This window comes from Balaenoptera ricei, chromosome 1 (genome assembly GCF_028023285.1).
Source record: "Balaenoptera ricei isolate mBalRic1 chromosome 1, mBalRic1.hap2, whole genome shotgun sequence".
In the NCBI taxonomy this organism is placed as follows: Eukaryota; Metazoa; Chordata; class Mammalia; order Artiodactyla; family Balaenopteridae; genus Balaenoptera; species Balaenoptera ricei.
Window position 1 is genome coordinate 35,321,124 of NC_082639.1, and position 27,138 is coordinate 35,348,261.

Consider the following 27,138-nt stretch of genomic DNA (forward strand, 5'->3'; position numbering starts at 1 on the left):
TTCCCAATGATAACCACTAGTTTGTTCTCTATATGTGAGTCTATTTCTGTTTTGTCATATTTATTCATTTGTTTTATTTTTTAGATTCTACACATAAGTGATAACATACACTATTTGTCTTTCTCTGACTTATTTCATTAAGCATAATATCTTCAGGCCCATCCATGTTGTTGCAAAAGGCAAAATTTTTTTCTTTTTATGCTGAGTAATATTCTATTGTATATATACACACCACATCTTCTTTACCTATTCATCTGTTGATGGGAATTTAGGTTGCTTTAATATCTTGGTAACTGTAAATAATGCTGCTATGAACATTGGGGTACATGTGTCTTTTTGAATTAGTGATTTTGTTTTCATCAAATATATACCCAAGAGTGGAATTGCTGGATCATATAGTAGTTCTATTTTTAGTTTTTTGAGGAACCTCCATACTGTCTTTCACAATGGCTGCACCAGTTTACATTCCCACCAACAAGTGTACTAGCGTTCCCTTTTCTCCACATCCTTGCCAACATTTATTATTTGTGGTTTTTTTGATGATAGCCATTCTGACAGGTGTGAGGTGATATCTCATTTCTGTTTTGATTTGTATTGAATAATTCCCTGATGACTAGTTATGTTGAACATCTTTTCATGTGCCTGTTGGCCATCTGCATGTCCTCTTTGGGAAGGTATCTATTCAGGTCTTCTGCCCATTTTTTAAAAATTAATTAATTAATTAATTAATTAATTAATTAATTAATTATGGCTGTGTTGGGTCTTCGTTTCTCTGCGAGGGCTTTCTCTAGTTGTGGCAAGTGGGGGCGACTCTTCATCACGGTGCGCGGGCCTCTCACTATCGCAGCCTCTCTTGTTGCAGAGCACAGGCTCCAGACACGCAGGCTCAGTAGTTGTGGCTCACGGGCCCAGTTGCTCTGCGGCATGTGGGATCTTCCCAGACCAGGGCTCGAACCCGTGTCCCCTGCATTGGTAGGCAGATTCTCAACCACTGCACCACCAGGGAAGCCCTATATTTGTTCCTGATTTTAATATGTAGTAATGTATGTTTCATTTTAAAGTTCTTTTCACTCATCATTATTTTCAAAGATTTATTTGTGATGATACATAGATCATGTAGCTCATTCATTTTTAACTGCTGCATAGAATTCCATTCCCTGGATATGCTTCAATTGATTTATTCACTCCCTTACTGATGAACATATGCTGAATAGATAACATGTAATTTCCATCTATCTTACTCTCTCAGTTTCCTATGCATTTATTACTAATTCATCTTCAAATGTAACCCACAGCTGTCTACATTTCCTCTCAAATTCAAATATGTCAGACTTTCTTGTTCCTTCTTGTTGGAGACATCTCTCCTGGAGCTTTTTGACCTGCTTTAATATGTCCTGTTTACTCTATCAGCATCCTGAAATCTCACTTTTCTATCATATTGAGTGGTCCTCTGCCTCTCTCCTATGGCAGATTCTCTGATCCTGTGACCTTCACTTCTGTGCCCATCCAGCCATGCTACATGTTCATGCAAGGAGCTGTACTGGAAGAATTAGAAGCATGAGCTTCAGAAGAAGACAGACCTAGGTTGAATCACATTTATGAGAACATTTATTACTTTTAATGTGCCTCAATTTCTTCATTTATATGATAGACATAAAACACCTTACAGGGTTGCTGTGAGGGTTAAATGAAATGCTCTTTTAGTTATTAGATATATGTATTGCAAATGATTTCTCCCAGGCTGTACCATACTTTTCTATTTGTTTGTAGTAACTTGTAATGAATAGATATTTTATATTTTATTAGTAGTCAAATTTATCATCCTTAATGATTTTTATTTTATAGGTAATCCTTCTGTACCCCAAGCTCATGAAGAGTTATAATTTCTTCCAAAATTTTTAAAGTTTTGTTTTCACATTAATATATCTGAAATTGATCCATGTTTATGGGTGATATATAGGAATCCATTTTTTCATATGGGTAATGAATTGTCCTAAAGTCAAATATTGAACTGATCATCTTTTCCTACTTTGACTTGCAATGCGTACTTTTGTCATATTAATATTCCATATGTGCACATCTGTTTCTGGCTCTTTATTATGTTTTATTGGTCTAATACCACAGTCTTAATCACCTTACATTTTTAATAAATCTTAATAGCTTTAAAAGTTTTTAAAATTCTTTTTAGTCTTTTTGCTCTTTCACAAAATTGCTGAACTCTTATATAAATTTACATCATAATTTTAATTTATTCTCAGGGTTTGTAGACAATGATTTAATATCAATATAGGCAGTGATATTATTTGTGGATGCTAGCAGTTTTGTTTCATCCTTACCAATTCTTATACTTTATATTTATTTTTCTTATCATATTGCATAACTAGGTAACCAGAACAGTTTGAGGAGAGGTGGTCATTGTGGACATCTTTGTCTTATCCCTGATTTGGGGGAGGTTTATATCAAATATTTCACCATGAAGTTCGATGTTTACTATAGGCTTTTAGGAGATACCCTTTATTGGGTTAAGAAAGTTTCCTTTAATATATGTGTGTGTGTGTGTGTGTGTGTGTGTATGTGTGGGTGTATCTTGTATACATGGGATACGGTTTGCTAATATATCAAACATTTACATCTGTGTTCATAAGTGAGATCGGTCCATAGCTTTTTTTTCTTAAACTTTCTTTTTCTGGGTTTGGTATCAAATTAGACTGGTCATCTAAAATGAATTTGAGAGCATTCCCCTTTTTTCTCCTATTATTTGGAACACTTTGTATAAAATTAGGACTGTATGTCACTTGAACATTTGGCAGAATTTAGCTTTAAAACTTCCAGGGGTTTTTTTTTTTTTTTTTTTGAGGGAGGCATGAGTTATTATAAACTATTAATCCTATGTATTTAAAGGTTGTAGATCAATGCAGGTATTTAAAATTCTCTTAATTCAGTTTTGGTAAATTATATTCTTATATGAAATTGCCAGTTTCACCTAAATTATATTTTTATATGAAATTATCTTTTTCATCAATTTGAAAATTGCCCATTTTCAAATTTATTGGTATAAAGTTATTCATAAATCTCTGAAAGGCTCTCTTGTCCTTGGCTGAGCGAGGCTGTTCTCCGGGAAATCTGTCTGTGTCAGCATCGCAGTCATCAGAGCCCAGGTTACAGGAGGCAGGGATCCTGCCTCTTATAAAGTTATTCAAAAAATCTCTTATGATATTTTAAAAACTTCAATTATATCTGTAGTTATTACCATTTTTAAAGTCCTATTATTGTTTATTTTTCCTCTCCAGTGTGGTACAGTTTACACAGCACTGGAATTATTTGTTTCTTAAACGTTTGATAGAACCCTGTGAGATCATCAGGGTTTGTTGCTTTTTGAGGGAGAGTTGGGCCTTTGACAACTTTATTTTCATTATTATGATTGGTCTGTTTAAACTTTCCTATGTCTTCTAAGATCAGTTTTGTTAACTTTCATTTTCTGAGAAAATACTCTATTACATCCAGGTATGAAATTTACTTGCATGTAGCTGGGAAAAGCAGTCTAAGTACGATTTTTGTTGTTGTTGTTGTTACTCTGTACTAGTTATTTCCTCATTCTCATTTTTTATATTAGACATTTGTGTTTTCTTCTATTTTTTTCCTTGAGTAGGTTAGCTAATAACTTATCTATTTATATTTGTTATTTTAAAAAGCTCTTGCATTTATTAATGCTAATGTTTTACTTTCTAAGTAATATCTTTATTAAATCCTTACTTCTGTTTTTCTTATGTTTACTCTCGCATTCTTTTTCTGATATTTTGAGTTGGAAGCCAGCTTATGGTCACAAAATGGTTGCTGCAGCTCTAGCAATCTCATCTGAGGTGTAGGTAAGAAGAAAGGAAAGAGTAAGGGCCAGAAAGGGAACCACTTCAGCTGAGCCAGCTTCCTTTAAGGAGCTTTTCTAGAAGTTTTATTCAAAAGCTTTGTTTATATTTCATTGGCCATGCTTATCTCCAAAAGAGGCTGGGAAATGTGGATTTTTAGCTGGGCACATTGCCATTTAAACAGCAGAGGGACTTGTTACTAACAAAGGGGATAATAGTATCTGTAGGTAATTTGTTGCAGATTTTTAAATCTTTGAAGGTCAGTAACTTTGCTAAACCTTTATCTTGGTATGGGCTGTACTGTGTTATTTCTTTTAGAGGATACAGTATATTTTATCTCCAATCACCTTCCTCCTGACTTATAGGTTATTCTTGTCCAGGATTTTGGTTCTATCGTAAAAACTTTTAACACTAAAAAGTGGCCACAGTTATTATTGTTTTACACATGCTTACAAAATTATTTGCTCACTATTCTTTTTCCCATTTAGAATTTTCCTCTGGAATTATTCTTCCTGAAGTACACTCTGTGGAAGATCCTTTAGTGAGGTTCTGTTCATGGTAAAACCCATCAGTTTTTGTTACCTAGAAATGTCTTGTTTCATCTTTATTACTGAAAGATATTTTTGCTGGTTTTAGAGCTCTAGGCTGTTGATTATTTTCTCTAAGCACTTTGAGGTGGTATTCCAACGTATTCTGGTCTGTGTTGCTATTGAGAAGCCAGCCATCAATTTAATCAGCAGTCCTTCATAGGTAATCTCTCTTTTTTGGCTGCTTTTGGCATCTTATGTTTGTCTTTTGTATTCAGCCAGTTTGACCATGATGTGTCCAGGTATACATTTCTTTTTACCTATCCAGCTTGGGAATTTGTTGGACTTCCTTCATTTGTTTTATGTATTTCATCAATTCTGGAAAATTCTCAGTTATTATTTCTTCAATATTGCCATGCTCTCATTCTATCTATTCTCTCCTGCTATATCAGATTAAATTTATATTGAATGTTCTCCCTTTATCCTACATGGCTGTTAAGTTCTTTTTCATATTTCTCATCTCTTTGTTTCTAAGTAATTTGTCTCTAAATAGAGACAAATTTCTTCAGCTCTTTCTTCCAGTTTGCTAATTATCTTTTCAATTAAGTCTAACCTTCTATTAAATCTATCCCTGTGTTTCTAATTTTATTTATGTTTTTCACTTCTAAAATTCTCTTCAGTTATTTTTCAAATCAGACTGGCAAGTTTTTGATAGTCTCTTTTTCTTGATTATGTTTTTAACTCCTCTGGGTTTTTCAGTTTCTGTGTTTCAAAAATGTGGCCTGGCTTCATGATCTTTAAGCACACATTCAGTCCACAAACGCTCCCTGCCTTCCTGTTGGGGTGGAGTGTGGCACACTGGTGGTGATGGGCTATTAGGTCAGAACTCTCCTGTTGAATTGTCCTCTTCTTTTGAGTAGCTCAGGAACTCAGCATTAGTCTCAATATCTTACTCTAGTGCTGCCATACATTGAGGAATCAGCATTTCCATTGCACTGGATGAAATTGCGAAGCTTCAGTTCCAGCTACCTGCCAGGTGCACAACAGCCTAGAGCACAGTGGCTGACTCTCACTCCTCTACCCCCATGCTCATGGGGCTCCAAGACCGGACCATTTTGAAAGAAAACAATTTCCCGGTCTTCCCAGGAGCATGGTTGAAAGTGCTTCCTGAAGTTTAATTTGTATTTCCTTGGAGTATCACCAGAAAGTTTATTTCCTTCTTTTCTAGCCTTGGAGAGACAGGCAGGGGTCATGTCCCTGGTTTTGAATGGAAGCCCTTCAGACAACCAGAGACTCAAGGAAGAAGCAGCATTCTGATTCTTTTGGTTTAAGTGGATTAAAAAATAATACTATGTCTGGCTCTGGTTTGGAATAACTCACTTTTTACTGCAGGGGATCTGGGAGATATTTTGATGTAATTTACATGTTAGACTAAAAATTTAAATTTGTGAATACATGCAGGGCATCAGATAGAGAATCCTGTTTATGTTACTTAGAGCAAAAGAAGCTTTCTAGTTCTCAATTCCTTCATTTGTAAAATGAAGGTGATGATTGTGTCTATTTCATAGAGGTTGGCTTTTTGGGGGGTGGGGTGGAGATTCAGTTAGAAAATTCAGTTAGAAAATGAATGTATGGTTCTACCACAATACTTGCAGTAAGACTCAATAATGATGGCTATTATTATTACCATCTAGTCTGGGTGCTTACACTTGCATGCTGGGTTGATCTCACTCGCAGAGCCTCAATTCCTTGTCTGTCAAGCAGGAAGACTAACAATCAATGATGAATATAAAATGCTTGGAAAAGGAAGGCAAAGAGGGGCTGAGTTTCTGTTCCTGGCAGGGTCCCCTTCCTCTTCCTTCTCCACCCCTCCTTCCTCACCCTTTTTCCTGGGGCCTGTTAGTGGGTTCTTAGCATCCAAAAGGGCCCAACTCCAAGTTCTAGCCTTGCTTCTTAATCTGGAGCTCTGGCACCTGGCCCTTGATGTACTCACTGGGTTCTAAGAAGATCCCTGGGGGCAGGAAGAGAAGATGTCATGCCCAGGGATTCCAAGGGAGACTTTGCTCAAGATTCTCCATGCTCTTAGAGTAAGCTTCAGCTTGGTATTCCCAGAGGTCTACCTCTAAGTGGCTTGTGTGGGTGGTACATTTTGGGGCGGAATGGGGCATGCTTTTACCTCTTGAGAGTTACTGGAGTCATTCTCAACTGTTGCTTTTGTTAAGGCATATGTTACATATGGCTGTTCTATGCACTCACCCTTCTGTGAGTGTTCCCAGATTTTGATGCAGAAAGATAAAAGAGGCTGCTCATTGAAATTTGTAGTAGCCATCTGTAGAGAGGCTTCTGGTTTTATGAGCCATAACTCTACTCTTTTCTTTCCCCCCTCAAGAAAGCACGTAGAAAGGAAATGAGGGAGTGTAGCATTATAGGCATAATGTGTTACCCAGACAGGTGGTCAGCACTGCCCATGCATATCTCAGCCCTTACAGAGCTCCTGCCACCTCTCCTGCCTCAGTGTTTGCTTGGTCTGAATTTTGTCCCATCTCTTTCAGGCCAGTCATTTCTCCCTCCATCTAGACTAGCAGCATCGTGCTGTGGAAAGAGCTAGACTTCTGACTCAGGCAGCCCTGGCTGTGAATTCTCTCCCAACACCTGGCTGTCAAAGCTTCAGCAAGTCACTTGATCCCACTGAGCTTTGGTGTCCTCATCCTTAACCTGCAAATAATTCATCTCTCAGAGCAGCGGGGGGCAAAGACTTCCTCCATGCTTTATGCACGTATAATCTTTAGGTGCCCTTTGTACAGGATCTCTAATCCTTTCAGCCATGAAGGAGGGGTGGGGTGTTATCCTGATTGTCCAGCTGAGGAACTGAGACTCAGAGAGGTTCAGTGGCTCATGTGGCAGAGGTGGTCTGTGTCCTGTCCTTCTCTTTGGGACTTACCTTGACTTTGCCTTATGGTTGCCAGCATCAATAGCTGCTTCCTGTGCCTGGGGAAGCCACCACAGTAAAGTCTGATGGAAGGCAACAGTTCACCTCCCACTTCAAAGTCTAGAGTATTGTTCATTACTTGCTTTCCCTGACGCTGCAGCCAGGGAGTGGGCACTGACCTAGGCTCAGCCAGTTGGATGCTCCCATCTGGGATTTTGAATATAGCGGAAATGAAAAAGCAGTGGACAGTTGAGAACTAGTTCTGGCAGCAGTAGGAGTGTGCCCAGTGGTGGTGGTCCCAGTGGCCACACCAGCATGCAATGGCCATCTATCAGGCTGCTCCTATGGCAGGAGCTTGGCTGTGGCTCAGGCCACAAGTCTCCTTTGGCATCTGCCCACTTCCCTTCCTGTCAATTTTGGGAGCTTCTTGATATTCCTCCTCTCCTCTTTGACTTAAATCACTCAGATCTGGTTTCTGGTTTTTGTAATTAAGAACCTTGTGTGGCAGCTCTCCAATAAAAAGGTATCTCTGAACCTTTTCATCTTCTGCCTAATACTCCCATCCAAATGCTGTGAGTCATTTATCTCCAAACCACAGGTTGAGTCTGACTTCCACCCTTCATTCCCCCTCAGCCTACTTCATCCTCTCTGCACAGCTGACTCCATGGCCCTGGGGCCTCATTTTTATATCCAATGGGCAGAGGCCAGCAAAGAGCTCTTTGCTTCCCTGTTCTTCCCTGTGCTCCTCCCTGATTTGTTTCTTCAGGGTCCTCCTCTTAGCCAAGGGGGTTCATGATGAGCTCTTCCTATGGGACCTTGCTCTCCCCCAGTCCCATCTTCTGCTACGTTCTCTGCCTGGACTCCGCTTGGTCAGGATTCCTCCTCTCTTCTGAGAGCCTCAAGAAGGCATGGCCTTTGCCATGACACTAATGGGGTTACCAAATATAACAGACCAGGAGACAATTTGGAAAGTGACTTCTCCCTTGATGAAGCCGGGCTCTAGGGGGTTCACCATGTGTACAGTTTCCTAGGGTTGCTGTAACAAATTACTATAAAATTAGATGGCTTAAAAGAGCAGAAATTTATTTTCTCACAGTACTGGAGGCTAGAAGTTCAAAAATCAAAGCGTCAGCAGATCTGACTCCTTCTGGGGGCTCTGAGGCAGAGTCTGTTCCATTTCTCCTCCTGGCCCACCCTAATCCAATATGACCTCATCTTAACTTGATTACATCTGCAAAGACTCTATTTCCAAATAAAGTCACCTTCACAGGTTTTGGATGGATATGAACTTTGGGGGACATCATTCAACTCAATACAGAAGCTAATTTAGGAAAACAGTGTCAAGAGGTAGAAAGAGAGAGAACTTTAATGATGACTTATCAATTCCTGAACCCAATCAGTCTGAGTGAAGTGCGCTTCACCCTGGACTTTTCAGATATGTGAGCCAAAACATTTCCTTTTCCCTGAAGGTAGTTTGAGTTTGATTTCCAGCACCTGAAATGGAAAAAGTCCTGACTAACATGGGGGTGCGAAGAAAACCAAAATTAAGTAGGCTGGGGTTTTAACAATAAACCAAATGCAGTAAGAAAATGTTTCCTCTTTCTATCCCTTCCTCCTATAAATATGCCAGTCTCAGGATATAACACTACATGTTTCATCATGCTGGTCTCCAGAGTCTTCCTGGTAGGAATGTTCTCCAGCGACAGGGTTTACCACTTTATTTACTTCTTCCTTTTGTCTACTTGGATAAGTAACATATAACAGCACAAGAAGATCCACAGTTCAAATGTTTGGGACTCTAGGTAGGAACGGTTGTGGTTCAAAGGAAAGAGACCCCTGGGGTCTGAGTGTGGCCATTAAGGAAGGATTTGGGGAGAGGGAATAATTTCAGTTGGGCGTGCAAGGACAGGGCAGGTGTTAGTGTGGAACAGAGTGGGGAGGGGGCATGTAGAATGAGCTTGGTGTCCTCCCAGGGAGATGTGTGGACTGGACAGGCAGGGGCAGGGCGGTGAGTTCTGGTTGGTGATGAAGAGGTCAGGGTAGAGAGGAAAAGTCCATGGGCCAGGAGATATCTAGGAAGCCAAGTCCTGCTCTTGCAGGCTCAAAAAAGGGCAAAAAAGAACTTATCTCTCCCATCCGCCTCGACTCCAGCTGGGCCAAGATGTGAGGCCCCTGGCTCAAGCACGCAGTGTTGGGGTTTGCTGTGCTGTGGGTTCATGTGGCCAGTCTGTGGTTTAACATTGCTCTGGTTTGGGTTTGTCTGTTCCTTTAGGGGCTTCTAGCTGTAGATGACAGAAATTTGAGTGTTGTTGAAAACTCTCTTTTTTGCTTGTTACTATTATGCAAGCTAAAGGCTGATTCTAGCACAGTCCATCCTTGGTTTTTTCCTTCTCCCTCCAATTACCCTGACTCTGCGGATCCTTCTCAAGGGCTGGCAGGAGTGAGAAGCCGGAAAGGGGGTGGACTTGCCAGCTGGGTTCTCTGGTATTTTCGGGCTCTTTGTGGGCATGGGGACTAATGGCGGCATCTCTCCAGGGTCTCTGCCTCCAACTCCCACCTTGCAGCCTGCTTCCTTCCAGATCCCCTCAGGGATTTCTCTTAGGGTTAGAAATGGTTCTGGGTGTTGGTGAAGGTCTTCTGTCTCCCTGTGGCCTCTTTGTCCACGGCAGCCTGAATGTTCCTGGCTGCTCGGAGGCCAGACTTGATGGCAGTGTCTATCCAGGCGTGGGGCAGGCAGGTGTGCTCGCCAGCAAAGTGGATGCGGCCCTCTGGCTGGAAAAGCTGCCGCGAATAGTCCACAAATTGGTAGGGTGTGAACTCAGTGAAGGCGCCCATGATGAGGGGGTCCAGAGACCAGTGCTTGATCACAGAGGAGGGGCACATGCGCCGCAGCTCCTCCTTGGGGATCTGGTGCACGGCCGCCAGGTCCTCCAGGACGATATCCACCACCTGGTCGTTCTTCATGGGTATGAAGAAGAGGGAATCGTCGTCCACGGTGTAGGAGGCCAGCAGGACCCCCTTGCCGCTGGGGAAGCTATGGCTGGGGTAGTAGATGTAGCGCGAGGGCCGGTCGGTGATGGAAACCCCACCCCGGATGCCATCCCGCTCCCAGAAGGACTCGTTGCAGGCCAGAACTACCTTGCTGGCACTGGTATAATGCACCGAGCGGAGCGCATCCATCTTTTCCCGGGAGAGCGGGGGCTCAAAGGTGATGAGGCGCGTGGCCTTGGCCGAGGCGGAGATGATGACAAAGTCCGCGGTGAGGGTGGGCAGCGTCGAGTTGGGTTCGCCCACCCGGTAGGAAATCCGGACCTCAGGCCCATCCCTCACTACCATCTCTACCTTGGAGCCCAGAAGGATGGTGCCAGGCTTCAAGCTGGCGTTGAGGGCTTTGGGGAGCTGGTCAAAGCCCCCGGTGATCTCGGAAAAGCTGTAGGGGTGAAGAGAGGGGAGAGGGTGAGTGTAGGAGGTGCAAGGTCGGTTTGCTGAGTGGCCAGCAGCGATCCCAGTGTGAAAAGGGAGGAAACTAGCCTCCTGCAGCCTGCGCTGGTTACTTCATATACCTCACCTTAACTAGTCTTTGTGAGGGAGGGATTATTGTTTACGTTTATAGCTTGGAAGAGGAACACCAGAAAAAAGGCACTTTCCCACGATGACATGCGCAGTCTAGCTCCAAAGTCCACCATGCAGTTTTGCGTCCCAGGGGGAGTCCTACAGACCTGCGTTTGGATTCTGGCTCCAGCCCTTGCCCAAGTGGTGTGAACTTAAGTAAGTTACATAACTTCCCTGAGCCTCAGCATCCTCACTGGTAAAATGGCTCTGAATTATAGTGCCTACCTTCCAGGTGATCATAGCGTTAAATGTGATAACCCTTGGAAAGTGCTTAGCGCAGCACCGGGCACACAGTAACTACTCAACAGTCAAAGTTCCCTTTCTCTGCTCTGAGTATTGGAGGAAGAGGCCGACTCGAGTCCTGGTCCAGATCAGCCTTACTTATTACTTGTGAAGACCATGTCAGTCCGAAGGGCCTCCAGGAGGGACTTATAGTATCCAGCATCCTCATTCATCACATCCCCGATCATCTTTACTGCTCCTCGGCTCAGCATCCCTTTCTTCAGCAGGTAAGCCTGTGGGGAGGTGGAAGCACCAGATAGAGGGCCCAGTGTGTAGGAAGGGGCCTCAGCAGGGGCCTGGGGTAGGCAAGGTTGGGCGGGGGAGGGGGGACTGGACTCTAGGGAGGTGAAGCTGTGGGCATTGGGAGGAGAGGGTCCTGGGATGCAGGGGACAACCCCAGGGGTCTAGGCTGAGCACAGACCCCCTTCCATCCCTATCCTGGGACTTCGTTGCCTCACTCACCTTGGTGGAGTAAGAATCATAATAGGACATCAGGTGGCTGCAGTTGAATTTTTTCAGACTTATTCTGAGCTGCAGAGGAGAGGAAGGGGGAGCAGCTTTGGATTAAAGTCATAGAGCCAGAGGCAGGACTCCTGGGTTCTCTGGATGTTCCTTTGAAGAGGGTGGGGACAAAGAGGGAGCGGATGGAAGGACCAGGGGATGGGAGCTTCCAGGACCTCCTAAATTGTCTCTTAACTTCCAAATCTCTCCTTCATTTAAAGACCTTTGGAGACTAAAATTTAAGGTGAAGACATTCACTGCAATCTAGGAGGATTGATTCATTACTAAGGATTGGATTACCTGGTGATTCCTTTTCCTTCCACTGCCTAATCAAGCAATGGGCCATTGGACCACAGGGACAGAAGAGATGGGGCTGGGACACTAGCGTTCTTAGGGGGTGTTAGAAGGAAGGCAGACCAATCATAAGAGTACCAGGTAGGAGTCAGGTGACCTGGGTCCACCTACTAACTTGCTAGGTGACCTTTGGCCAGACCCTGTTTTTTTCCTAACCCTGGAAGGGGGGGGGGGGAGGGGGGAGACAGGAATCACCTTGGCAATGGACTGGTAGAAGAGATTCATAGCACTCTTGCCCTTTTCTCTTGGGTTCATGGAATAGCCTAGGAGCTCTGGGTTGGCCTTCACCTCCCTAGTACGATAGCGTTTTCTGTTGATGAGGTACCAGGTGTTGCCATCGTACTGGAAGAACTTGTTTAGCTTCAGGCCCAGCTTCCTGACATAGGTGTGGACCAACCTGGAACAGATACAGGCATAACATGGCTCCCATCCCAATGGCACCTCGTTCCTGCTGACCTCACAATAGAAACCATTTCCAGGAAAACCAGTTTCTTCACGTGCCCAAGGAGCTCAGACTAACTGCTTCCTCACCTCTAACCTTGCCTCCTCTTACTCTAGCATTACTTCTTTTCCTCCTGTTTTTGCCCTGAGGGAGACAGGGAGTAGGGAGTTCACCCATCACTGAATGAAGGCCCTTAAGGAAGTCGAACATATAGAACTCAGATACAGAGACAGAGACATTTTGTTTCAGACAGTGTTTGAAATTCAAATTCTAAGTAAGTTTGAGGCCATATCTAAAGACTCCTACTTTGGGCTGATACTGTTAAATTTTGTTTTTGTTTTTGATGGTGTTTGGAGGGAAATCTCTGGTTCAGTTTCCACTTAAGGCCAAAAAGAAGCCATATTTTTGGAGGTATGTAGGACACCAGGTGAGGGATCTTTTTTGTCTTGGAAGTCCCAGAACCAGGGGCTGGGTTCTCTTCCAGGAGTGAGTTCTGATTTAGGGATTGAGCATATATTTTGGTGCCAGGTGCCTCCTTGATTTTGCACAGCTTTGTCACTTTCTCCTAGGAGAACCTTGGGTGAGTCACTTAGTATCTCTGAGCCCAGTTTCTTGATTTGTAAATAGGAAAAATAAAAGTATTAAATTATAGGGTTGCGAGGATCAAATGAAATAATACACATATAGCACTTAGCACAGGGTGGGGCACACAGTAAGTGTTCACTGAATGGCAGCTGTTATTATTATTAATTATTTTATAGCTTAAAGTAGTATAATTGACATGTGAGTAACTGCCCATATTTAAAGAGAACAATTTGATGAGTTAATGGTAACTATTGTCATTATTAGTCTGGGATCTACCACTTTCTGTATGACCCTGGGCTCTGAGCCTCGATCATCTCTGTCAAGTGGGGGATCAGTGTTAGTCCTGACTTGCAGGATTGAATCACATGAGACAGTGAATCTGAAAGGGCTCTGACACGATGGCAGAGCAGGGCTGTGTTTCCTCCTCCTAATTCTTCCTCCTTGCCTTTTGCTCCACCCCTTTCCTGAGACTTACCTGTGGGACTCTGGGATTCGCATGGGCCCCAGCTCACAGTACCAGCCTTCTTTCTCATTCCTGAATGTGATCACTCGACCCCCGATATGGTCGCTGGCTTCCAGGATAGTTACCTGGTGTTCACAGAGGCTGCTGTCATTCCCAGGGTCATGCTCTCCCTTCTCCCACCCTCTACTCCCACCCCCACGGGCCACAGGCTCTACTGTGGAATTCCCGGCAGTAGGTCCCTGAATGTGCAGGATAACCAAACTGGGCAGAGGGGGGGTTCCTCCCAGAGGGTCCTGAGTAACGTAAGTGAGGCAGAAGAGCTCCAGGGTTACAGGGGTCCGAACGCCTCTTGGTCCCTTCTGGTTAGCATAGCCTCTCTCTACTTTTATTTCCAAAAAAGCACAAGTTACAGTTAAGTCTCAGGAGAACCCAGATTTTTGAGGAACAATACCTAAGGTCTGAGAGACCTGGTGGGTTATGCATAGTTGTCAAAGTGTTGGCTGTAACCCCACTCCTTTTCTTTTTCCACACAACGAAGCAAACTGGAGGTGAATGATTGAGGCCCCTCCAAGGCCTGCTCACCTCGTGGCCCGAGTCCTGCAGGGCCTTGGCTGCCGTTAGCCCTGACATGCCAGCTCCCACTACCACCACACGCTTGGGCAGCGGGGAGGTGTGGAGGCCCTCCTGGGCTGTGACCAGGATAGACTCGTATTCGGGGTCCTGGAAGCACTTGACCAAGTCCTCATAGTAGCCAAGGCAGCTGGGAGTAGCCAACAAGAGCCCCAAGATCAGGATTCCTGGTGCAGAGAGAGGAATGGGGGTTGCCTTTCTGGGGCTCTGTACCCCGCCCTACCCAGAGTGAGCTTGGCTGTGTGGATGAGTGGGAGTGGTAAGATCAGGCAGTGTCACCAAACGTAAAATAGATAGCTAGTGGGAAGCAGCCGCATAGCACAGGGAGATCAGCTCGGTGCTTTGTGACCACCTAGAGGGGTGGGATAGGGAGGGTGGGAGGGAGACGCAAGAGGGAGGAGATATGGGGACGTATGTATATGTATAACTGATTCACTTTGTTATAAAGCAGAAACTGACACACCGTTGTAAAGCAATTATACTCTAATAAAGATGTTAAAAAAAAAAGATCAGGCAGTGTCTGTCGAATGTGTGGTTGTAAATGTGTGTTTGTGATTGTGTCTGTGTCTGTGTTGTATGGGGTATGAATGTTTGTGTGAACGTGCTGGTGTTAGTTGTGTGATTGTGAACATGGACTACAAGTTCACATGGGTGCACGTGACTAGAAACACAAAAGTGTATGTAGCTTCGTACTGGAGTGTAAATTCGCCTGCTTCTGTTGGTGAGTGTGTGTGTGTGAGCTTGTCCATGATAAAGGTGCTGTGATTGTGAGTTTGTGATTATTGCCCTGTATAACCGTGGGATGTCTGTGATTTTATGTGAAGGGGATGTGTTTGTGGGACAGTGTAGGCACCTGAGTAAATGTGTGGATGAATCTCTACAGAAAAGCAAGAGGGATTGTAGAAATGGGTGTGTGTTGGCCTGCATTTGGAGGAGAGAGGATGATAGGTATGCATTTGCTTGAGTTTGAGAGAGAATTCGGTTGCTTGCGTCTTGTGTTTGATTCTGTGTGTGCATTTGTGCATGAGGTTAGGTGGCGGAGCACACATTCTTTGGGGATGTGTGCATTTGTGAGAGGATGTATGTGCGTGTGTGTAACACAGTTCTCTTTGGGGAAGGGGAGTGGGGAAGTGGTGCCCAGTTTCTCAGTGACTAATAGTGCCCCACGGGAACTTAACAATCCTGTTGTTCTTCTCCAGCCTCACAGTATTTTTCCAAAACCCTCCATGTTTTCTAACGTGCAGTCAAGACTGGAAACCATAGTTTATATATAACATGCAATAAGTCCGGAGTGACTACTACAATGAACCGTTCTTATGTACAGAGAAATTCACCTAAGAGTCTGAAACTCTGAAAGAGAGGCTGTGTGGTTTCCTTGGTGTCACCTGCTCTAAAGGGGAAGAGCCAGGAGCTGTGACACACTGAGCCCTCTTGCACTAGCCCTAGGTTTTTTGGCAGGTGAGAACCCCCTTAGTCCAGTCTTTGTACGGGCAGGACAACCGAAGCTCTAAGAAGAAAAGGGACCTTCGGGGACCATCCGCTGAGGAAGGGCAGGGACCCAGCTGGTTCCCAGGGCAGGCCTTTCCCAATGCCAGAAGAGCCTTCTGCAGGGGTGACCCCTCAGAAAAGAGGAGAGGGGTAACCATGCCTCAGGCAACAGCCAGTTGAGCCTCCCCACAGCCCCCACCAGGCCTACTTCAACCTCCCTAATCCATTCTCCACCCCTGACAAGTTTTCCCATCTCCCTGAGCTACCACCATTCCGTCTCAGTGCCATAACCTTCCCCTTGAGTGGGCCCAACCCCTAGACTCATTCTCCAGACCTGTATCCATCCTCTCAACTCACTTTCAACATCTGGACGTATCCATAGCCCCTGACCTAGCTCCTCTCCCGTCTCAGTCCCCACCTCCCTTCCCCTGGCCTGGCCCTATGCCCAGACTCCCCCCTTGGACCCATCTTGACCCCCTGGCCCATCCCCACTCCCCAGTCTAGCTCCCCTCCTTGTTTCACTGTCCAACACCTCCTTCCTCAGGTACTTCCCTCTCAGACCCAGAGGAGGGACCCCACTTACCTCTCATCTTGACCATGGCCCTGCAGCTCGTGCTGAGCCCGGGACAGCTCTCCCTCTCCTTATGAGGAGCCAGCTCCACCCAGCAGTAGCTGGCTTCCTCCCACTGGGCTGCCTCAGGGCCCTGTCGGCTGGGCCAAGCAGAGAAGCCCTGCCCTCAAGGCCTGGGCTGTCAGGGGAGATGACTGTCCCATCCCCAGCCTCATCTTCTGCACCTCCACCTTCCTCCTGGCCCATCTCCCTTCCTAGAGGAAGCCCCTTCTCCCAGCTCAGAGCCCAGCCAGTGGGAGGAGGGGTTGTGGGAACCCAGCGGACGGTACCAAACCTGCTGTGACCATCTCCCAGGAAGGGGTGAGGGTTGGGAATGAGCATCTGGACTGGTTTGGAAGTCCAGTGTCTGGGCTCCCAGCACCGGGCAAAGCTCCTGGCTGCTCCCACTAGAGAACGTCCCCGTTCCACTGCTGTCTCACTGTGGAAGCTTCTGCTCCAAGGTGGGGATTCTAGCCATGAATTCCCATGGGAGGGCTGGGCCCTCCCCACCCCTCTCAGGTGCTCCCTCTGCAGGCAGGGCAGAGGTCTCTGGTCCTGCCCATTTGCAGTGGGGAGTGGCCTTTTTTCTCCTTTCCTCTGGGGCCCTCGGGGCTTCCTTAGGCACAGGCGGGTTTCTCTGGCCCTGAAATTTCTTCTCCCGAGGAATCAGGCCAGCTGGCTGTGGTGCCAATACAGGCCCTTTGTTCTCTGTGTACAGTGCAGGTGGAGAGAGAAGTGGGCAGGAAACACTCACAGAGCAGCAGCCTGGGGCTGGGGAAGGGGGCAGGAGTGCGAGCAGACACACAGCAGCTGAGACACAGGACTCAGATCCTGGACACCAGTGGTGGCATAGAGGAAAGGGCAATAGCAATGGAATCGAATAGAACTGAGTTCGAACCCTGCTTTGTCATGTTGTAGCTGTGTGTCTGAGGACATATGGTTTATACTTCTCTGAGCCTGGGTTTCCTTATCTGTAAAATGGGGCAACAATACTTTCTTTACAGGGTATTTCAAGGATTAAATGAGATGATGTGTGAAGAGCTTGGCATAGGTATGTACCTAAGCTGGTTTCCTTCTCTCATTTTGGAGATAAGGTTTGTCACACACAGTTGTAATATCTTTAAAAAGGGATAGTTCCTCCACCACAGGGCTGCTGGGAGCACCAGATAGAATAATGCTTGGAGAGTTACTGTGTGAATTGCTGGGTTTTAGACGCAGGTCAAGGACTCTCTCTCTCTTGCTCTCTCTATTGTTGCTTCTTTTATTTTTAATAGCTTTATTGAGATATAATTTATATACCATACAACTCACCCATGTGAAGTGAACAATTCAATGGTTTTTAGTGTATTCACAGAGTTGTCCTACTATCACCACAGTCAATTTAAAAACATTTTCATCATTCCAAAAAGAAATACCATACAGTTTAGCCATCACTCCCCATTCTCCGTATCTCCCCAACCCTAGACATCCACTATTCTGCTTTCTGTCTGTGTGGGTTTGCCTGTTTTGGACATTTCATGTAAATGTAATCGTACAATATGTGGTCTTTTATGACTGGCTCCTTTCATTTAACATAATATTTTCAAGATTCATCCATATTTCAGCATGTATCAGTACTTCATTTTTTATGGCTGAATAATAGTCCATTTCTGGCTGAATAATATTCCATTTATGACTAAGTAATATTCCATTTATACCACATTTTGTTTATCCATTCATCATTTGGGTTTGGCCACTTGGGTTTCTCCCTACTTTTTGGCTATTGTAAGCAGTGCTGCTATAAACATTCTTTTTATCAATATGTGGGCATAGTTTTTCATTTTTCTTAGGTATACACTTTGGAGTGGAATCACTGGGTTGTATGTTAACTCTGTTTAACTTTTTGAGGAACTACCAGATTGGTTTCCAAAATGCCTGTACCATTTTACTTTCCCACCAGCAACGAATGAGAGTTCCAATTTCTCCTCATCCTCGACAACACTTGTTATTATCTGTGCTTTTGTTTATAGCCATCTTAGTGGGTGTAAAGTACTAACTCATTGTGTTTTTCATTTGCACTTCCACAATGACCAATGACATTAAGCATCTTATGTGCTTAATGGGCATTTGTATATCATCTTTGGAGAAATGTATTTTCAGATCCTTTGCCCATTTTTTCATTTGGTTAGTTGTCTCTTTATTACTGAATTGTTAGGGTCCTTTATATAGTGTAGATAAAAGTCCCTTATCACATATGTAATTTGCAAATGTTTCTGACAGCCCTATTCTGTGGGTTGACTTTTTACTTTCTTGGTGTCCTTTGAAGCAGAAATGTTTTCAATTTTGAAGAATCCTTATTTTTTTCTTTTGTTGCTTGTGCGTTTGGGGTCATTGCCTACTCCCAGGTCATGAAGACTTACCCTTTGCTTTCTTCTAAAAGTTCTATATTTTTAGCTCTTATATTGAGGTCTTTGGTCCATTTTGAAGTAATATTTGGATATGATGTGAAGTAGAGATCCAACTTCATTCTTTTGCATGTGGCTATTCAGTTGTCTCAGCATATTTTATTAAAAAGACTATTCTTTTCTCATTAAATTGTCTTGGAAAATTTGATCCTTGTCAAAAATCAATTGACCATAAATGTGAGCATTTATTTCTGGACTATCAATTCTATTCCATTGATTTACATGCAAATCCTTATGACTCTACCACACTGTCTTGATTACCGGTTACTATAGTTTTGTAGTAAGTTTTTTTTCTTTTAACATCTTTATTGGAGTATAATTGCTTTACAATGTTGTGTTAGTTTCTGCTGTATAACAAAGTGAATCAGCTAGACGTATATCCCCTCCCTCTTGCGTCTCCCTCCCACCCTTCCTATCCCTCCCCCCCTCCCTATCCCTGCCCTCTAGGTGGTCACAAAGCACCCAGCTGATCTCCCTGTGCTTTGCGGCTGCTTCTCACTAGCTATCTGTTTTACATTTGTAGGTGTATGTATGTCAATGACACTCTCTCACTTCGTCCCAGCTTACCCTGCCCCTCCCTAAGTTTTAAAATTGGTAAGTTTGAGTCCTCCTACTTTGTTCTCCTTAAAGACTGTTTTGCCTATTCTGGGTGCTTTGAACTTCCATATGAATTTTAGGATCAGCTTGCCAATTTCTGCAAAATGCCAGCTGGGATTATGATAGGGATTATGTTGACTCTGTAGATAATTTAGGGAATATTCACATCTTAACAGCATATAGTATTCTGATACATGAACATGAGATGTCTTTCCATTTATTTAAATCATCTTTATTTATTTAAGCAATGTTTTGTAGTTTTCAGAGTATAGCTTTATACTTCTTTTGTTAAATGTATTCCTAAGTATTTTATTATTTTGATGCTATTGTAAATGGACTTAATTTCATTTTTAAATTGTTTATTACAACTGTATAGAAATACAGAGTAAGAGCTAATGTGGTTTCTGTGCTTTATTCTATTGATATGGTGTATTACATTAATTGATTTTCAAATGTTAAACTAATCTTGCATTCCTGGGAGGTTGGGGACTCTTACAGTTGCTACTGTTACTGACAAAGAGAAGAGGAGGCCCCACAGTTTGGTAGGGTCCAGGTAGGAAATCCTGGTGGAGCCTGAAGTTACCATGGATCTCATGTACCTACTTTTGGTACTTTCTAGAGAGCATGTTCACCTGCTGAATTAGCTTCATGCTGATAAGCTTCCTGGGGTCTCAGCAGACCAGGAAAGGCCTTGGGGAGTGAGCTGACTGAGGGGGGTTGTCTGGAGACCCTGTGTGGTAGGCTGAACAATGGCTCCCCAAAGATGTCTATGTCCTAAGTCCTGGAACCTTGTGAAAGGGAGTGTGCAGATGTGATTAAGTGAAGCATTTTGAGATGGGGAAATGATCCTGGATTATTCAGATGGGCTCTAAATATAGTCTTAAGGGTCCTTATAAGAGGGAGGCAAGAAGGTCAAAGGGGAAGCAGGTGATGTGAACATGGAAGCAGAGGTTGGAGTGATTTGGCTACAACCCAAGGGATGCCAAAGTAGCCTCTAAAAGATGGCAGATGTAAGAAACATTCTCTCCTGGAGCCTCCAGGAGGAACCAAGCCTGCCAACACCTTGACTTTAGCTCCTTAAGACTTATTTTGGACACCTCCAAAGTATAAGAGAATACATTTGTGTTGTTTCAGGCCACTAAGTTTGTGACAATTTGTTACAGCAGCAACAGGAAACTAATATACTCTACCTCCTGGTTTTCTGGGCAGCACAGTTTCGAGCATTAGAACTCTTTCCCAAACCCCATCACAACTGACTTCCCAGGGCTCTTGTCCCCCTGTTCCTCCTAGTTCTACATCTTGAGTCTCAAAACACTCCTGTGTATGCTCCTGATAGTTCCTCAGAGCTTTGCAGACATCCAACCTGGTGAGATGGGAACACAGCAGTAATGCGGTCAGCCCACCAGTGTTTAATTCTTGTATCTGCTACTCATGAGCTGTGTTGGTGGGCAAGTCACATCACTTTTCTGAGCCTCAACAGATGTGGGTTTCCTTTTTTTCTGTTGTATGTCCTGGGGGAGACTGGTGCAATGGGAACAAGCCCTTGACTCAGAACCAGGACACCTGGATGCCAGTTCTGACCTGTTTTACTGTGCGGTCTTGTTTAGGTACTTTCCCCTCTGGGTTTCAGCCTCCTTATATATAATATGGACCCAGGGAAGGAATGTGGCGTTACATCAAGAATTACAAACTCAAACGATTTAGGGGTCAGACAAGTAAAGTAAATGCATGAGATGTTTGGGTGTAATACAACATGGAGTGGTGGGGCTTGTGTCTAGAATAAGAGTCCATGCCCTACCTAAACACATTAAAACGAACACCACACATGCATGCACACACACAGAGAGAATATATTGAAATAAATAATAAAACTCATCGGTTAGTTCCTTTGATACCTGCTCATCAAAATATCCTTGGGAGCCCTTCTAGTCCTGACATCCTCCGACCCCCTGACGTGCTCAAAGTACAATTTTAAGTGTACAGTTGGATGAGTTTTAATAATTGTATACACTCATGTAATCACCACTCCAACTAGTTTATAGAGCAGATTCATCACCCCATAAAGTTCCCCTGTGCTCCTTCAAGTCTGTCTCTACACCTCCTCTCCCTGCAACCAGTGTTCTGATTTTTTTCTACCATAGATTTAACTTGTTTTTAAACTTCATATAATGGAACCATAGAGTATGTATTCATTTGTGTTGTGTTTTTCATCTCAACATGTTTTTGAGATTTGTCCATGTTTCTGCACATAGTAATTCATTTGTTTTTATTGTTGAGTAGTATTCCACTTTATAGATATACCATAATTTGTTTATCCATTTCCTGTTAATGGATATCTAGATTATTTCTAATTTTGGGCTGTCATAAATAAAATTGCTATTAATATTTGTGTACAAGTCTTGATTTGTGTACAAGTTGATTTTCCTGGATAAATACCTAGGCATAGAATTGCTGGATCATGGGAGTAACTGTATGTTTAATTGTTTGAAGAAGTGTTAGACTGTTTTCAAAGTGTCTGCACCATTTTGCATTCCCACTAGTAGTGTATGAGGGTTCTTATTTCTCCACATCCTTGCCAGCACTTGTTATTATGTGATTTTTTAATCCTAGTCGTCCTAGTAGGTATGAAGTGGTATCTCATTGTGATTTTGATTTGCATTTTCCTAATGATTAACGATGTTGAGCATCTTTTCACATGCTTGTTGACCATCGGTATATCCTCTTTGGAGACATGTATTGCATTGCTGTAAGCATTCATTATGTATTGTAGATACAAGTCTTTTATCAGATAGATGCACATATATTTATAAATATTTTCTACCATTGTGTAAGTTTTCATTTTCTTGCTGTTTTTTGAAGCATGGAATTTTAAATTTTTGATGAGTTTCACATTATCTATTTTTTCTTTTATTGCTTGTGCTTTTGATATCATATCTAAAAACCTATTGCCAAATATGAGGTCATGAAGGTTTACCCTTCTGTTTTCTCCTAATAGTTTTATATTTTTAACTCATATTTTGGTCATTTTGTGTTAATTTTTGTATATGGTTTGAGATAAGGGTCCAACTTCATTCTTTTGCATGTGGCTATCCAGTTGTCCCAGCACCATTTGTTGGAAAGACTGTTATTTCCCCATTGCATAATTTTGGCACTCATCAAAAATCAGTTGACCATGGACATATGATTTTATGTCTGGACTCTTATACTGTCTTGATTACAGTTTTGTAGTAAGTTTTGAAATTGGGAAGCCTGAGTATTCCTACCTTGTTATTCTTGTATTGTTCTGGCTATTCCAAGTTCCTTAAATTTCCATATAAATTTTAGAATAAAGTTGTCAATTTCTACAAAGAAGTCAGCCAGGATTCTGGTAGGGATTGCATTTAATCTGTAAATCCATTTGAGAAGTATTGTCATTTTAATAATATTATCTTCTGATCAATGAATGTGGGTTGTTTTTCCATTTATTTAGATATTCTTTAGTTATTTCAAAAATGTTTTGTAGTTTTCAGAGTATGATTTTTGTACTTTTGTTTTTAAAGAATATTTTTTTAATGAGGTGAAGTTCATATAACATAAAATTAACTATTTTAAAGTGTGCAATTCAGTGGCACATTCACTATATATTCATAGTGCATTCACAATGTTATGCAACCACCACTTTTATCAAGTTCCAAACATTTTAATCCCCACACAAGAAAACCTTGTACCCAGTAAGCTATCATTCTCCATCCCTCCCTCCCCGCATTTCCTGACCACTATCAATCTTCTTTGATATTTGAATTTAAGCATACTGTATTGTATGCTTAAATTTTGCTAAAAGAGTAAATTTTAAGTGTTCTCACCACACACAGAAAAAAGGTAGCTATGTGAGACGATGGATATGTTAATTAGCTTGATTCTGATAATCATTTCACAATGCATGCATGTATCAAAATATCACATCATATACTTTAAATATACACAAATTTTATTTGTCAATCATACTTCATAAGGCTGAGAGAAAAAAGTATTAGCTTTTATAAATTATTTTTCTGCAACTACTCAGGTGGTCATACATTTTTTTCTTCTTTATTTTCTTTAATCTGTTTTTCAATTGATTTATTTAACTCACCTAAATTGTCAAAATTCTTAGAATAAAATTATTAACAATATATCTTGATTGTGTATTGTGATGTCTGCAGATTTGAGGCATATCCTCTTTTCTAGTCCTGATATTTATAAGTTGTATTTTTTCCTCTTTTTATTTGTCATTCTTTTTTTTTTTAACATCTTTATTGGAGTATAATTGCTTTACAATGGTGTGTTACTTTCTGCTTTATAACAAAGTGAATCAGTTATACATATACATATGTTCCCATATTTCTTCCCTCTTGCGTCTCCCTCCCTCCCACCCTCCCTATCCCACCCCTCTAGGTGGTCACAAAGCACCGAGATGATCTCCCTGTGCTATGCGACTGCTTCCCACTAGCTATCTATTTTACATTTAGTAGTGTATATATGTCCATGCCACTCTCTCACCCTGCCACATCTTACCCTTACCCCTCCCCATATCCCCAAGTCCATTCTCTAGTAGGTCTGTGTCTTTATTCCCCTCTTGCCACCAGGTTTTTCATGACCTTTTTTTTTTTCCTTAGATTCCATATATATGTGTTAGCATACTGTATTTGTTTTTCTCTTTCTGACTTACTTCACTCTGTATGACAGACTCTAACTCCATGCACCTCACTACAAATACCTCCATTTCATTTCTTTTTATGGCTGAGTAATATTCCATTGTATATATGTGCCACATCTTCTTTATCTATTCATCCGATGATGGACACTTAGGTTGCTTCCATGTCCTGGCTATTGTAAATAGAGCTGCAATGAACATTGTGGTACATGACTCTTTTTGAATTATGGTTTCTCAGGGTATATGCCCAGTAGTGAGATTGCTGTGTTGTATGGTAGTTCTATTTTTAGTTTTTTAAGGAACCTCCATACTGTCCTTCATAGTGGCTGTATCAATTTACATTCTCACCAACAGTGCAAGAGGGTTCCCTTTTCTCCACACCCTCTCCAGCATTTATTGTTTCTAGATTTTTTGATGATGGCCATTCTGACCAGTGTGAGATGATATCTCATTGTAGTTTTGATTTGCATTTCTCTAATGATTAATGATGTTGAGCATTCTTTCATGTGTCTGTTGGCAATCTGTATATCTTCTTTGGAGAAATGTCTATTTAGGTCTTCTGCCCATTTTTGGATTGTGTTGTTTGTTTTTTTGTTATTGAGCTGCATGAGCTGCTTATAAATCTTGGAGATTAATCCTTTGTCAGTTGCTTCATTCGCAAATATTTTCTCCCATTCTGAGGGTTGTCTTTTGGTCTTGTTTATGGTTTCCTTTGCTGTGCAAAAGCTTTTACGTTTCATTAGGTCCCATTTGTTTATTTTTGTTTTTATTTCCATTTCTCTAGGAGCTGGGTCAAAAAGGATCTTGCTGTGATGTATGTCATAGAGTGTTCTGCCTATGTTTTCCTCTAAGAGTTTGATAGTGTCTGGCCTTACATTTAGGTCTTGAATCCATTTTGAGTTTATTTTTGTGTATGGTGTTAGGGAGTGTTCTAATTTCATACTTTTACATGTACCTGTCCAGTTTTCCCAGCACCACTTATTGAAGAGGCTGTCTTTTCTCCACTGTATATGCTTGCCTCCTTTATCAAAGATGAGGTGACCATATGTGCGTGGGTTTATCTCTGGGCTTTCTATCCTGTTCCATTGATCTATGTTTCTGTTTTTGTGCCAGTACCAAACTGTCTTGATTACTGTAGCTTTGTAATATAGTCTGAAGTCAGGGAGCCTGATTCCCCCAGCTCCATGTTTCGTTCTCAAGATTGCTTTGGCTATTTGGGGTCTTTTGTGTTTCCATACAATTTGTCATTCTTACTAAGGGTTTAATAGTAATTTCAATGAAAAAGAAAAACAAAGTCAATTAAATGAATACTGACAAAGTGAAATAATTTTTAAATATATAAATTAATAAAATAGAAAAAGACTATTAATAAACACTTTTTTGGAAATGATGACTATATACAAATACATAAACAATAGGCAACTTATAGGAAGAAAAAATATTACAAAAGACAGATAGTAAGGGTATTTTTTAAATTTTGAGAAAGTACTATATAAAATTTCTTACCAGTAAATTTGAAAATATAGATTCAGTAAGTAGTTTTTTATAACAATTTAACTGACCAGATCGTCTCAAGAAGAAGTAAAATCTCTGAGTAGACCAAGAAAACAAGTTATTATGTTAATCAAGTATCTATCCTTTTTAAAAAAGTCTTGGGGCCCAGATGTTTTGTGAATGAATTTTACTAACCCTTTAACAGAACAGATTCTTCCCATGTTACACAAACTGTCCCAGAGTATAGGGAAAGGTGGCTGCTTCCTAGGTTACAAGACTGGTACTATAATTGGGCAAAGATAGAAAGATAGTACAAAATGTGAAAGTTAAATGTCAATCCTTCCCTTGCAAATAATAGATATAAATATCCTTAATAAAATAGTAAGTGAAATGTAGCAGTATATTAAAATAATAATACATCATAACCAACTAGGGTTTACCCATTAAATGCAAAAAGGATTCCAAATTAGAAAATATATTAATACAATGTCGATGTTAATAGATTTAAGAAATAAAACTACATACAAAATGAAGAAAGAAAACAAAGATAAAACACCTTCCAATTATTATCAACATAATGGAAAAAAGAATAACATTTGTAATTGCTACAAAATTATAATTTTTAAAAAAAAATCAGCATATTAGTAAACATTTAAGATCTATATGAAGAATGCTATAAAATTTTACTAATAAATAAAGACAGAATATATATGAATGGGAAACCTCAATATTGTAAATATGTCACTTCTGCAATTTTTTAACTCAAAACCCAATCCAAGTCCCAAAAAATGTATTTAGGAAACTGAATTAGCTGATTCTAAAGTTCATTTCGAAGAGAAAATGCATAAAAATAGCCTAAAGAAAAAAAGATAAAAGAAAACTTGTCCTGCCAGATAGAAAAACATACTGATAGATCAATAAAAGAGTAGAATTCAAAATAGAGTCATAATTACCTGGAGCATTAGAATATAGTAATGATGGAATTTTAAGTCAGTTGGGTAAAAAATATACTATTCAATAAATATTATTAGTACAACTGGCCCTCAATCTGGAAAAAATATTAGATCTATCTCACCCCATAGCAAAAATAAATTCTTGATAAATTAAAGAGCTAAAAGAATACATGAAAAATGTAAAATATTTTTTATAATTTTAAGATGTAGATTACATTCCTAAGTATAGATAAGATCACATACAAACAGTGCACACAGCCATAAGGAAAAAGACTGATTTGATAACAACAACAACAGAAATACCAAAAAACTCAAAAGAAAAATGATAAAATGGGAGAAAATACTTGCAACATATATGATACAGAAAGGAGATATATATGAATAATATATAAAAGTATATACAATATACATAATATAAAAAGAATATATATTCAGAATATATACATTTAAAAACAAAACCAATGGAAAAAGTGGTTCAATTATATGATAAGTAATTCATAAAAAATAAAAATTAATATGGTCAATAATCAGTTTTAAATGTCCATCTCATTAATATTATAATTAGTGAGTGACATTCAAATTAAACAAGGTGTCAATTCACCACCCATCAAGTTGATCAAAAAAAATATTTCAGTAATCGTTAAGCAAGACAAGGGTGCCTCTCTTACCACTCCTATTGAACATAGTACTGG

At 41.3% G+C, this 27,138-nt stretch overlaps 1 protein-coding gene across 1 annotated transcript; it reads right to left on the reverse strand.

The window, feature by feature from the left end:
* Positions 1–9,923: 9,923 nt before the first annotated feature.
* Positions 9,924–16,275, reverse strand: LOC132349370 (L-amino-acid oxidase-like). The gene is made up of 7 exons (XM_059897735.1): positions 16,260–16,275; positions 14,141–14,355; positions 13,571–13,683; positions 12,264–12,465; positions 11,676–11,744; positions 11,313–11,446; positions 9,924–10,749 (listed from the first exon to the last, which is right to left on the reverse strand). The coding sequence occupies exons 1-7, from the start codon at positions 16,273–16,275 to the stop codon at positions 9,924–9,926; spliced, it is 1,575 nt and encodes a 524-aa protein (XP_059753718.1).
* Positions 16,276–27,138: the final 10,863 nt, after the last annotated feature.